The sequence below is a fragment of the Hyperoodon ampullatus genome, assembly GCF_949752795.1.
Source record: "Hyperoodon ampullatus genome assembly, chromosome: 1".
NCBI classification, from domain to species: Eukaryota; Metazoa; Chordata; class Mammalia; order Artiodactyla; family Ziphiidae; genus Hyperoodon; species Hyperoodon ampullatus.
This window is the reverse complement of record NC_136914.1, coordinates 221,019,175-221,031,326: the sequence shown is the minus strand read 5'-3', so window position 1 is coordinate 221,031,326 and position 12,152 is coordinate 221,019,175. Positions and strand designations below refer to the sequence as shown.

The window sequence follows — 12,152 nt, the reverse complement described above, 5'->3', positions numbered from 1 at the left end:
GTTTTCCCCTCTAAAACGTCTGCTGAACTTTGGTTTGACAAATCGTTCCAGAAAGAGAAGCCCATGTTCAGAAGCCGAAAATGGAATGGATGAGGAAACAGGGACTACCATGTCTCTCCCTCCCTCCGTCCTGCCCCTGCCTTCCCAGAGGCCCTACAGCTCCTGGCCTCACCTCTGCCACACTTTTGAGGGACCCAAAAGCTGTGTGTGTGCGCACGTGCTGCTCCTCAGGAGGACGGATGGACCCCTCAATCTCCATTCGTATTTATGAGCCTGCGCTTGGAACCAGCCCATCCTGAATCCCTCATCAGTCCAGAGGTGCATGTGAAACCCTTTAAGCTCATCTCACAGAAAGACCTCACTCATCAGCCCCGTTTGGGATTGGCCCCTAAATGGGAAGGAAGTAAACTGTGCGTGTTGGGTTGGGGGTGGGCAAGGGGAGGTGTCCTGGAATAGCCACAAAACTAATTTCAATCTTTTTTAATTAACCAAATCCAAGTGGATTGTTAACAGTGGTCAAATGGATTTTTGTCTTCCGCCTTGCAGATCTGAGCATTTAAAACTGACCCCCGGCCCTCCCCTAACGAGAAGCCCCTTGGATGTCCCCAAGCTCTGGACCTGGCGTCAGATCCCCACCATCCACACCCTCGCAGCGCCCCCTGCTCCCTCGGCCACCACCCACTCCCTTCCCAGCCGGCAGCGACTACCCGGCCGAAACTGCTAAAGGAGAGGGGCCGCTTGTTTGCCACCTCATCGGGGAATGATTAAAGGTAGAAGTTTTTCAGACATTAGCGACAGAAAGGGTATAGTTAAAGCTGCTTTAAAAAGGGAGAGGCGTATAAAGAGATGGTACTCAAAGCACTATTAAAAGCATCATGCTTGTTAAAACCAGTAAAAAGGCAGGGAATCGGCGAGGGAAAGGCAGCTTCCTCTCCAATTACTATGAGGGGCACACACCTTGAAGGTCTCTTTGAATTGTGGCCGCCAGCCCCTGCCCCCTCCCGTCCCTGGCCGCCCCCTCCGCCGGGCCATTCAGTGGTACATTAGAGACGAGGCGGAGGGTGACAACGCTCCCCCAAGTTCCCTTCACGCTTGTTACAGGCGGCCCATTTACAGCTGAATGACTGTGTTCAGAGACAGCTCTAAATGACACCCTCCACCTCTCCACGAAGCCACTTGGTTTTGTCTTTTTTTTTTCCTGTATCCCAGAGAAATAATTGATAAACCGAACGGCTATCCACCTTAAAGCGGGGCGCCTCCCTGCCACCTGGTTAAAATTCCTCCTCCTCTCCCCACCGCCCTACATCCATTTTGCTCTGTGCTGTTTAAACAATACTTCATCAGATGCAGCCTGGAGCAAATAAGAAAGCTCAGTAGAGTAAATAAAAAGTCAAAAAAAAAATCACCGGCTGGAGGGTAAGTACTTTTATTCCTGTACTTTCATTGCCTGGGGAATTATTATTCCACTGGCCGACCTGGGAGGGAGGGAGGCCGGGGAGGCCTGCGTTATTCACAGAATGGATTGCTTCTCTCCCTTTTCACTCCTCTGGCTCTCGAGAGCCCACTGATTACAACCAAGTGTGGCCATCTATTCCGTCTTATTGACAAAGGTCCTTAATTACCGCGGCAGCAGTAATACCTGCTATTAAATTCTGCTAAACAGAGGCCGCAAATTAGCTGTGGATCTCAGGCACCTTTTGTGTGTGATTACGGGGAGGGAGGCCGGATAACTGACCCCAGCCAGAGCAGCGGGGAAACCTTTGTTTATCACCTGTGGTGGGGGCCAAAATGTGAAATTAAAAGCTCTCCATCAGCTGAAGGCCTTTGGAAGGCCCAAGGGAAGAAGAAGGAAAAAAAAAAAAAAAAAAAGCAACAGGCCAAGCACACTGTGCTTACCGGTATTTATAAGCATTTTGCTCAACCACAATTTACGCTGACAGTTGATTAACCGAAAGCCCTGCTAATTCTGTAGGTAAGTAATGCAAAGTCCAAAATGGCAAAAATTTAGGCCACATTTTAAGGTATATTCTCTATTTCATGGAGGCCTTTAACCTGCGTTTAAGAGCCTGTTTAATGCAATTGCGAACCATAAACACCTGTCACTTATATTCTGAACTTTTCACATTGCTCCTTCTGGAGACCCTGGATTAATGAAAACCATTCCAAACATAGTAGCTCTCATCTACAGCCGCCCGATTTATAAATTCAATCCTGATGCCTACTTGGTGTTTCACTGAAGGCAATTATTTGGGGGGAAATTTCATTTAAATATATTTAACTTTCCTTTCCATTAAGGCAGAGGTAGGTATGCTGCCCTGAGCTTGCAGCGAACAATGAGTGGTCAGAATGCAATAACTTAACACAAAATGCTTAACATCAAGATAATTAAATTTCATTAAGGTTTTAATCACTCTGAATGGAGGCTATTAAAATTCATGGGGTTCCTGTCACACTGCAGACAATGGGCCCAGGGCCCAGAACAAGTCTGGAAAGCCCACTTCTAGCCTTGTCCCAGGAAACAAGTAACTGGGGACAGTGAGCTTTTCCTCCAGCTACCCATGGGCAATAACCAGTTCTTGGACAAAGTCTGGGGGCCCCTCAAAGATGGGATGCTCCAATCCCAGCCAAGTCTTGAACTGGCTCTGCTTCCCCACTAGCCCTCCATGCCGCTTGTTGGTGCCCAATACAAAATCTGCACCTGCCACTCATGAAAGCACAGATCTTTAGATGGATGTCATTTGGCCCCATGCCACCCTTGCACAGGTGAGGTGGAACTTGAGGCCAGAGGTAATGGGCAACTCCCTGCTCAGGTCTGAACTCAAACCTGAGTTTGAACCTGACTCAAAGGCTTCGTCCGGGAAGACTTTCCTGACTCCAGACAAATTAAAGTGCTCTCACTCTCAGCACAGAGGTGACAGGGCTCCTCTGAAGTCATTATCTTATTACATAGTAATTATTTGTATGACATTCTACCCATAACACACAGAGTCCCATAGAGGGAGAGACAGTGTCTTTCTCATATTTGGGTTCTAGTCCCTAGTAACTGTGGATGTTCGGTAATGATGGATATATGGATGGATGGATGAACAGGTGAACAGCAGATGGATGGATGGATGGATGGATGGATGGACAGGTGGATAGATGGATTAATGGACAGGTAGATGAATGTTTAGATGGATGGATGGACAGATGAATTGATGGAAGGATAGATTGGTATTTGAATGGGTAGATAAGTAGCTGAATAGACGGATGGGTAGACAAATGAATGGGCAGCTAGACGGTTGGGTACAAATGACCTAAGCTCACAATGAAGCAAAGCCCAGGCCTCTTGACTCCATTCCTGATGCCTACAATTGTCTCTTTTACACACATAGTTCAGCTCAATCTCTCTCCTTAGACTGAAATAATCTTGTATTGCCCTTCTTGTTCATACCAGGTCCTTGGCTCCCAGAGGCCTATCTGGTATAGTAAGTTTTGTGGTGTGTTTGGATTTTGAACTTCGGAATGAGGCCAAAAAGATAATTTAGTGATTTTTTTTTTCTCTCTGATCAGGCCTACACTGCAAAAATGTGTAGCCCATGGCCCAATGTCCTCACATCTGGGAGAGAGACAGCATCTTTGCATAACAGGTATACCCCATTTTAGATAATATTTACAAACTCAATTTGGTTACAGAAAAAATTTTAGTTTCAACACACTAGAAGTCCACTCTTAAAGGATACTTCTGCATAGCAAATAATCCCTTCACTCCCAATTTCCATTTTACTTCCCTGCTTTGGCATAACTTTTATAAAAATCTGCATTGAGTTTCCTCCAGCAACATGGAGGCCTGAGATTCTGAAGAACGCCCTCCCACCCATTAGACATAGAAATGCGTGCATAAAATGTAAGCAGAAAATACCATATACAGATAGGCTGTAAAGAAAGGAAGAGAAATCTCCAGGTACCAGAATTAAAGAGGGCCTTCAAAACCACAGTGATAAACACAGAAGATGAAAACTTGGTGCTCAAGTAAGTAATAGATCCAGATATAGGCTCCACAGCTCAGGCTAAGGGCAGAACACCCAGATAAGGACAGGGGTCTGGGCCTTGTCTGTGTCCCAAACTGAGACACAGCATAGCATAATAGAGGGGCCTCCAAAGGTTGCCCCTCCAACAAAATGTGACTAGAAAATTCCCACCCTAGGAAGTATCGGAGAAATACTGCAATCTGATGAGGATCTAGGTGGGGGGAAAGTCTCCCCCATCCTCCAAGAAATAAAAACCCCAACATACAGAGGTGAGGAGTCCAAATTTGTACTTTCCATGTGGTACAGGAATCTCAAGATAAAAATTAATGTTGTAACCGTCCCTAGTAGCTAAAGCAGTGTTACAATGTACTCTCTTGATAATGCTGATGCTGTGGAGAAACAGGCGGGCTCACACGTTGCAGGATTACAGGGGTGCACAATGATAAAGCTCTACAGAGGGGAATTTGGCACTGCCTAACAAATTTACTCTGCATTTGCCCTTTAACCCAGCAATCCATTTCTAACGACCTATCCCAAAGATACACTGGCAAAAATGCAACGCAATGTAATCACAAGGCTATTGATTTCAGCATTGATCATAATAGCTAAATGATGAAAATAACCCATATGCCCAACACTTAGGGTAGCAGCACAACGCAGTACCAAGCACACTAAAAGGTATGTATGTTTTGTCTAAGAAAAGAGAAAGTGTGTGTGTGTGGTGGGTGTGGCGGTGGCGTAATTTCAAAAGGAAACAGTTGAAGCACAAGCCAAAAACTAATGAAAATGGTTCCATTTCATTAGGAAGGAAGAAACAGAAGAGGAAAGGATGGAAGCAATACTTCTGTGGATATATCTATTATATGTAATTAAAATATAATATATATGATGTAACATATATTACATACAGTTTTGTTTTGTTACTTTAGAACCTTTTAATTTTTTCTTTGTTCAAAAAAGAAACAAATCCTAAAAATTGAAAGCACACTGAAACAAATGAGCCTAAGTGCATATCACGGTGGTGGTACACACATTAGAGGGACAAAATTTACTTTGATTGATATTAAAGCACAATGTTTGATTGTACATCCCTAATGGGATATAATCTAAGAACAAAAACAGAAGAAAAAAAAAGAAAGAAAGAAAGAAAAAAGAAATCTGAAACTATGTCCAATATCTTATCATATAAATGTTGATATTATTTTGAAACCACTATAGATATATTCTAGAATAAAATAATTATGTTAATTTAACAGAACCAAGATTTTCATTATAAAAGATATAGAAGTATAAAATCAAAGAGGTAAGAAGACTGTGATCATAATGTTGAATTTAAAATATCAATATGAATTTATAATTTTTCTCTTTAAAAAAACATACATTTTAGCTCTCTTTACCGAAAAGCCTGAAACAATGACAATCCACTAGCAGTGAGCACACCAAGTACCCAGATTGTGGTGTCTAAGTACCATACCCCAAAAGAACCAAGTCTCATTGGGAAAATGGCTGATTTCAGAAATGAGTAGCATGATATTGTGATTTATAGTAAGAAATATATATTGTCTCATCCCCATTCCTGGCACAGAGCTCCTAAAATCCTTAGAATTTCCTAAGTAATAAGAATTATAAAGGTGGAAGGAGTATCGTTTGTTACTCTTAACAAACCCCTTTCAAACCCACCTGAGCTTAGGTTAATGAGGTGATTTTTTGAAAGCCCCTAGATAACCATCAGACAGTGGCTTGTCGCCAGAGGAACTATCCATGTGACTAAAGCACTGGAACTTTCAGCTTCACCCCAACCTCTGGACATTGAATTGGACCCAATGGCCAATCATGCCTACAAAATGAAGCCTCCATTAAAAATCTCTAAAAGTACAGAGTTTGGTGAGCTTCTTGGTTGGTGAACACATGGAGGTGCTAGGGGTGGGGGGGCTGGTGGCATGCCTGTGTAAAAAGGACATGGAGGACTTCCCTGGTGGTCCACTGGGTAAGACTCTGCGCGCCCAATGCAGGGGGCCCAGGTTCGATCCCTGGTCAGGGAACTAGATCCCCCATGCATGCCGCAACTAAGAGTCCGCATGCCGCAACTAAGAGCCAGTGCAGCCTAAATAAATAAATATTTTTAAAAAGAGGACATGGAATCTCCACACCCCTTCCCCCATAACTTGCCCTATGCATCTCGTTCATCTGGGTATGCCTGAATTGCATCCTTTACAATAAACAGATAAACATAAATGTTCCCCTGAGTTCTATGAACCATTCTAGTAAATACTGAACATGAGGAAGGGTCATGGGAACCTCCAAGTTATAGTCAATCAGAAGCACAGGTGACAACCTGGACTTGCAATTGCTGTCTGAAGTGGGAGAAGAGAGGGTCTTGTGGGATTGAGCCCCTGGGAGATCTGATGCTATCTCCAGGTAGATAGTGTCAGAATTGAATTAAATTGTAGGACACTCCAATGGTGTCCACAGAGAATTGGAGAATTGCTTGATGTGGGAAAAACTCACACATTTGCTGTCCAGAAGTGAAGTATTGAGAGCAGAGTGGTGAGCACAGCAGAGAAAAGGAGATTTTTCCCTTCAGGTAGGAAATATACAAGATGAGTCTGGGACACTTTGTTGTGCCAGAAATAAAAGAAGTGACAAAAGACTACTGAAGCTGTGTCAAAGAACATAAGAACTAACTCGAGGAGCTATTAAAAAAAAAAAAAAAAAAAAAGACTGCTAAAAAAACCCAAAAACCTCATTGGTCACCTTTGTGGGATACTGGTACATCAAACCATTATTCTGGAAATTGGTATATAAAAAGAAAATATTAGAAAATCACCATTGTGTGACCTAAAATGAAATACAGGCACACCTCAGAGACATTGCAAGTTTAGTTCCAGACCACCACAATAAAGCAAATATTCCAATAAAGTGAGTCACATGAATTTTTTGGTTTCCCAGTACATGTAAAAGTTATGTTTACTGTTGTCTATTAAGTGTGCAACAGTATTATATCTAAAAATCAATGTACATACTTTAATTAAATTACAAAACAACAAAAAATTACAATAGTAACATCAAAGATCACTGATCACAGATCACCATAACAAATGTGATAATAATGAAAAAGTTGCAAATATCATGAAAATTACCAAAATGTGACACAGAGACTCAAAGTGAGCAAATGCTGTTTGAAAAATGGCACCAGTACACTTGTTCAATGCAGGGTTGCCAAAAACTTCAATTTGTAAATATGCAATATCTGCAAAGCATAATAAAGCCAAGCACAAGAAAACGAGGTATGCCTATGATGGATCTAGACAAATATCATCAGTGAATAATAAAAGCATTAAGTGAGTGCACTCATGTTCATGGCAGCAGTATTCACAATAGCCAAAATCAACCCAAGTGTCCATAAACAGGTGAACAGATAGACAAAATGTGGCCATCTATACAATGGAATAGTATTCAGCCATATAAAGGAATGAAATTCTGACACATGCTACAACACAGATGAACCTTGGGGACATTATGGTAAGGGAAATAAGCCAGCCACAAAAGGACAAATACTGTATGATTCCACTTACAAGAGGTACCTAGAAGAGGGAAATTCATAGAGACAGAAAGGAGAATGGTAGTTGCCAGGAGCCGGAGGGGAGGAGAAATGGGGAGTTATTGTTTAATGAGTAAAGAGTTTCAGTTTCACATGATGAAAAAATTCTGGAAATGGATAGTGGCAATTGTTATATAACATTGTGGATCTGCTTAATGCCGCAGAACGATGCACTTTAAAATAGTTAAAATGACAGGTTTTATGTTATATATATTTAACAATTTTTTTAAAAAGCATTACGGGGACTTCCCTGGTGGCACAGTGGTTAAGAATCTGCCTGCCAATGCAGGGGACAGGGGTTCGAACCCTGGTCCAGGAAGATCCCACATGCCGCAGAGCAACTAAGCCCATGCACCGCAACTACTGATCCCATGTGCTGCAACTACTGAAGCCCGCTCACCTAGAGCCCATGCTCTGCAGCAAGAGAAGCCACCACAATGAGAAGAACACGCACCACAATGAACAGCAGCCTTCACTCGCCGCCACTAGAGAAAGCCTGTGCACAGCAGTGAAGACCCAATGCAGCCAAAAGTTAAAATTAAAAAATAAAAAAAAAACTTTAAAAAGTTAAAAAAAAATTGAAAGCATTATGTACAAAGTTTTATGGAGAACTTCATAATGAGAGACTTAGCTGCTACCATCTGAACCCTGATCAATCTTAGTGTCAATAAAACCATGAGACACCAGATATTTCTGTGCCTCTTGATATGATGCAATCAGTACACAGAAACATCTCTGAAGTATTGCTACACAAAAAGTCCTGAATTTCAAATAGTCACTGAATTTAAACACAAGTTTATAATACCTCAGGGAATAAAAGAACAAATTATAGGACACCAAGTAAAAGCAACAAGCAAAATCCAGGCCATAGGGCATTCTATGTTTTCTTCAAAATATAACTGTGATATGCAAACCATACTTGGCCATTTATTCAAACAAACCATCTGTAAAAAGATTTTGGGGACAACAGGGGAAATTTAAGTATGGAAGGGATATGTGATCATATTAAGAAATTATTGCTCATTTTGTTTGCTGATAATGGCATAGTGGTTATATTAAGGGGAACAATTTCTTGTCAGCTAAGTCTTTCTAAGTGGTGAGACATGACATCTGGGATTTTCTACAAAATATTCCATAATAATAATAACAACAGTAATAATAGTAATAATGAGAGGGTTAGATGAAATAACATTGCCAAAATGTTATTGTTACTGCTGGCTATGTGTAATGTTTTAATGACCTCATAGTTTAAAAGAAGGATAAAATACTGAGAAACTTTGTTATTGGTTAATAGAAGTATGCATGTTAAAATGTTAAGGGTAGCCACTAAACAAACAGAAATAACCCATATCACCTCCAAATCTTGATTAATCCAATGAGGGGTAGTTAGGGAAAGTATTCAGAAGTAAACCCAGGTAAACCAAAATCTCAAGGAACTGGGAAAGGATTGTTCTATATACAAAGCGCGATAAAATAATCATTCCACAAGTCAAGAAATAATTCACAAAGAACTGAGCAGGCCCTTTCTCTGATGGTGCCTCTCTAACCGTGGGTCATGAGGGGCCCCTGAAATCATGGATTAGAAGTTTGTGCTTACACTAAAATCAGCATGTCCCAATCAGTCACTAATGGACCCCTGCCTGCCAGAACAGCCCAGAGCTCCCAGCTGGACTTGGCCAAATCATGGTCAGGCATGTTCTGGCACACCAAAGTACTTCTCCCTTATGCGTTGTACACATGGTGACCCATATGGCAACTCTACAGCTTCAGTCTTACTATCTTCACTTCACAGAGGAGAAAACTGAGGCATAATGTGGGACAGCATTTGTCCACGGTGACACAGCTAGGAGGTGGTGAAGTTAGAATTCATCTGATTGAACAGTCAAAAGAGTACGAATGGATGTTGAGAAGCCCAGGTCTGTCCAACAAACCCAACCCTGAAGGTGAAAGCTTAATGGTGAGAAAGAAAACGGAGTGACGAGACTGTAAGAGCTTCTATATTTGGGCCTCTCGAGCCTGTGTGGAATAGGAATGGTGCTTTGCTGGTGCAAATTACAAAATAAGGACTGGGCGATAGGAACTGGTCCTGCCGCGGTTTTTCAGCACATCTGGGTCTGGTCCAGAGGCAATAAGATATATAGAAAAATGGAGTATATGACAGAACCCGTGAAGCACACACCTGGACACATCTTGTGCTGCGACTGTGGTGCTCCGATTAGTCCAAATCCTGCCAGTATTTGCGTGGCTTGTCTGCGAAATAAAGTAGATATCAGCCAAGGCATTCCGAAACAAGTCTATCTTTCAGCAAACAATGTCAAAGATATTTCCAGCCACCAGGAACTTGGGCACAATGTGCCTTAGAATCCAGGGAACTTCTTGCTTTGTGTTTGGAAAAAATCAAAGCCCCTCTGAGTAAGGTACGTCTTGCAGATGCAAGCTTTGTTTGGACTGAGCCCCATTCTAAGAGACTTAAAGTTAAACTAACTATTCAGAAAGAGGTGATGAATGGTGCTATCCTTCAGCAAGTGTTTGTGGTGGATTATGTTGTTCAGCCCCAGACGTGTGGAGATTGCCATAGAGTGGAAGCTAAGGATTTCTGGAAGGCTGTGGTTCAAGTCAGGCAAAAGACTTTGCACAAAAAACTTTCTACTATCTGGAACAGCTGATTTTGAAATATGGCATGCACCAGAATACACTTCATATCAAAGAGATTCATGATGGTCTGGATTTCTATTATTCCTCAAAACAACATGCTCAGAAGATGGTAGAATTTCTTCAGTGTACTGTTCCCACTAGATACAAAGCCTCACAGAGACTGATCTCTCAGGATATCCATAGTAACACATACAATTACAAAAGCACCTTTTCTGTGGAAATTGTTCCAATATGCAAGGATAATGTTGTTTGTCTGTCTCCAAAACTGGCACAAAGCCTGGGAAACATGAACCAGATTTGTGTGTGTGTTCGAGTAACCAGCGTCATCCATCTCATAGATCCAAATACCCTACAAGTTGCAGATATTGATGGGAACGCTTTCTGGAGTCACCCTTTCCATAGTTTACGCCATCCCAAACAGCTAGAGGAGTTTATTGTTATGGAATGCAGCATAGTCCGAGATCTAAAACACAGTGGAGGTGCTGGACTGGTATCCAAAAAGCATACCCTCGGGGAAGTCTGGGTACAGAAAACATCTGAAATGAATACAGATAAACAGTATTTTTGTCGCACTCATTTGGGATATCTTCTAAATCCTGGAGACCTGGTGTTGGGGTTTGATCTGGCCAACTGTAACTTAAATGATGGGCATGTCAACAAAATGAAATCAGATAGAGTCCTAGATGTGGCGTTAATCAAGAAGAGCTATGACCGTACCAAACGTCAGTGTCTTAGAAACTGGAAACTGAAAGAGCTTGCAAGAGATAGAGAAAACATGGATACAGATGATGAAAGGCAGTACCAAGATTTCCTTGAAGATCTTGAAGAAGATGAGGCAATTAGAAAAAATGTGCATATTTATACAGATTCAACGATTCCTGTGGAAAGTGACACCGATGATGAAGGAGCACCTCGAATTAGTCTGGCTGAGATGCTTGAAGACCTTCACATTTCCCAAGATGCTACTGGTGAAGAAGGTGAATCGATGATGACCTAATGAGATCATGTTGTAGATGGTTTCCACATCCATAGGCTCAGAATGTTGGACAAAATAATTTTTCCCGTCTATTCTATCTATGCCTTCATATTGAGAGAAGAGAAATTTAGTTTTAAACCTGAATAAATATGACTATTTTGATTGCTCACTCGAAGCACTGAAAAAGGTTGATGGTTTGGAAGTTTTAGATAAAAAAAAAATTATGCAGAATGTAATTATTACTGATATTTAGGCCATTTTACATACGGAATTCTATCAGCTTGCTTTTTTATGAGGCACTAGTATTTTCACATACTATAGCTCTGGGTTTAAAAGCTCACAAGTTGTGATTCCTGGGAGGTTACCTAAATCTTCAAGCAGAAAACAAGCTTTTAGATTCTTTTTATATTGATTGCTTTAGTAGAAGAGCATATGAAGAATCGTTTTTAATATGAACTTGCAACCAATTAGTCCTCAATTGCCTGGAACCAACTGACTCTCAGGCAAATTGAGATGGTTGGTCCAATTAAAAAGTCCCAACTCCCAGATATTTCCTGGCATCAGTGCCTAAAAATTACTCTCCCTTCCAATGTAAGAATTTTGCCTACAACTTCTTAATCAGATGATTATCCAGAATAGTGTTTTATATAAAGTATATATATATATATATATATAGTTCATAACTTTTATCCCATCTTCTTCTGAGGATGAATTGAAGCATCTATGTAGGCATCCAGCACATGTCTGGGTATTGAAGTTTCCCCATCTCTACGTGGTCAGTGAGAACTTGTGAAACAACAAAATACTCTACGGTTTTGATATTATAAACTCAAATTGCACCACCTACACCATGCCTCTTTGTTAATTTTTTTTCACTTTAGAAAGCACAGGCCTTTATTCAAAACTTCAG

The 12,152-nt window shown here is 41.3% G+C and overlaps 1 protein-coding gene across 1 annotated transcript; it reads left to right on the top strand.

Moving 5' to 3' along the window:
• Positions 1 to 9,756: 9,756 nt before the first annotated feature.
• LOC307048223 (60S ribosomal export protein NMD3-like) lies at positions 9,757 to 11,263 on the top strand (the record flags this gene model as incomplete). Its single annotated transcript, XM_079697222.1, is given in 3 exon segments — positions 9,757 to 9,904; positions 9,907 to 10,245; positions 10,248 to 11,263. Coding segments are annotated over 3 exon segments (1,503 nt in total).
• Between the last annotated feature and the right edge of the window lie 889 nt (positions 11,264 to 12,152).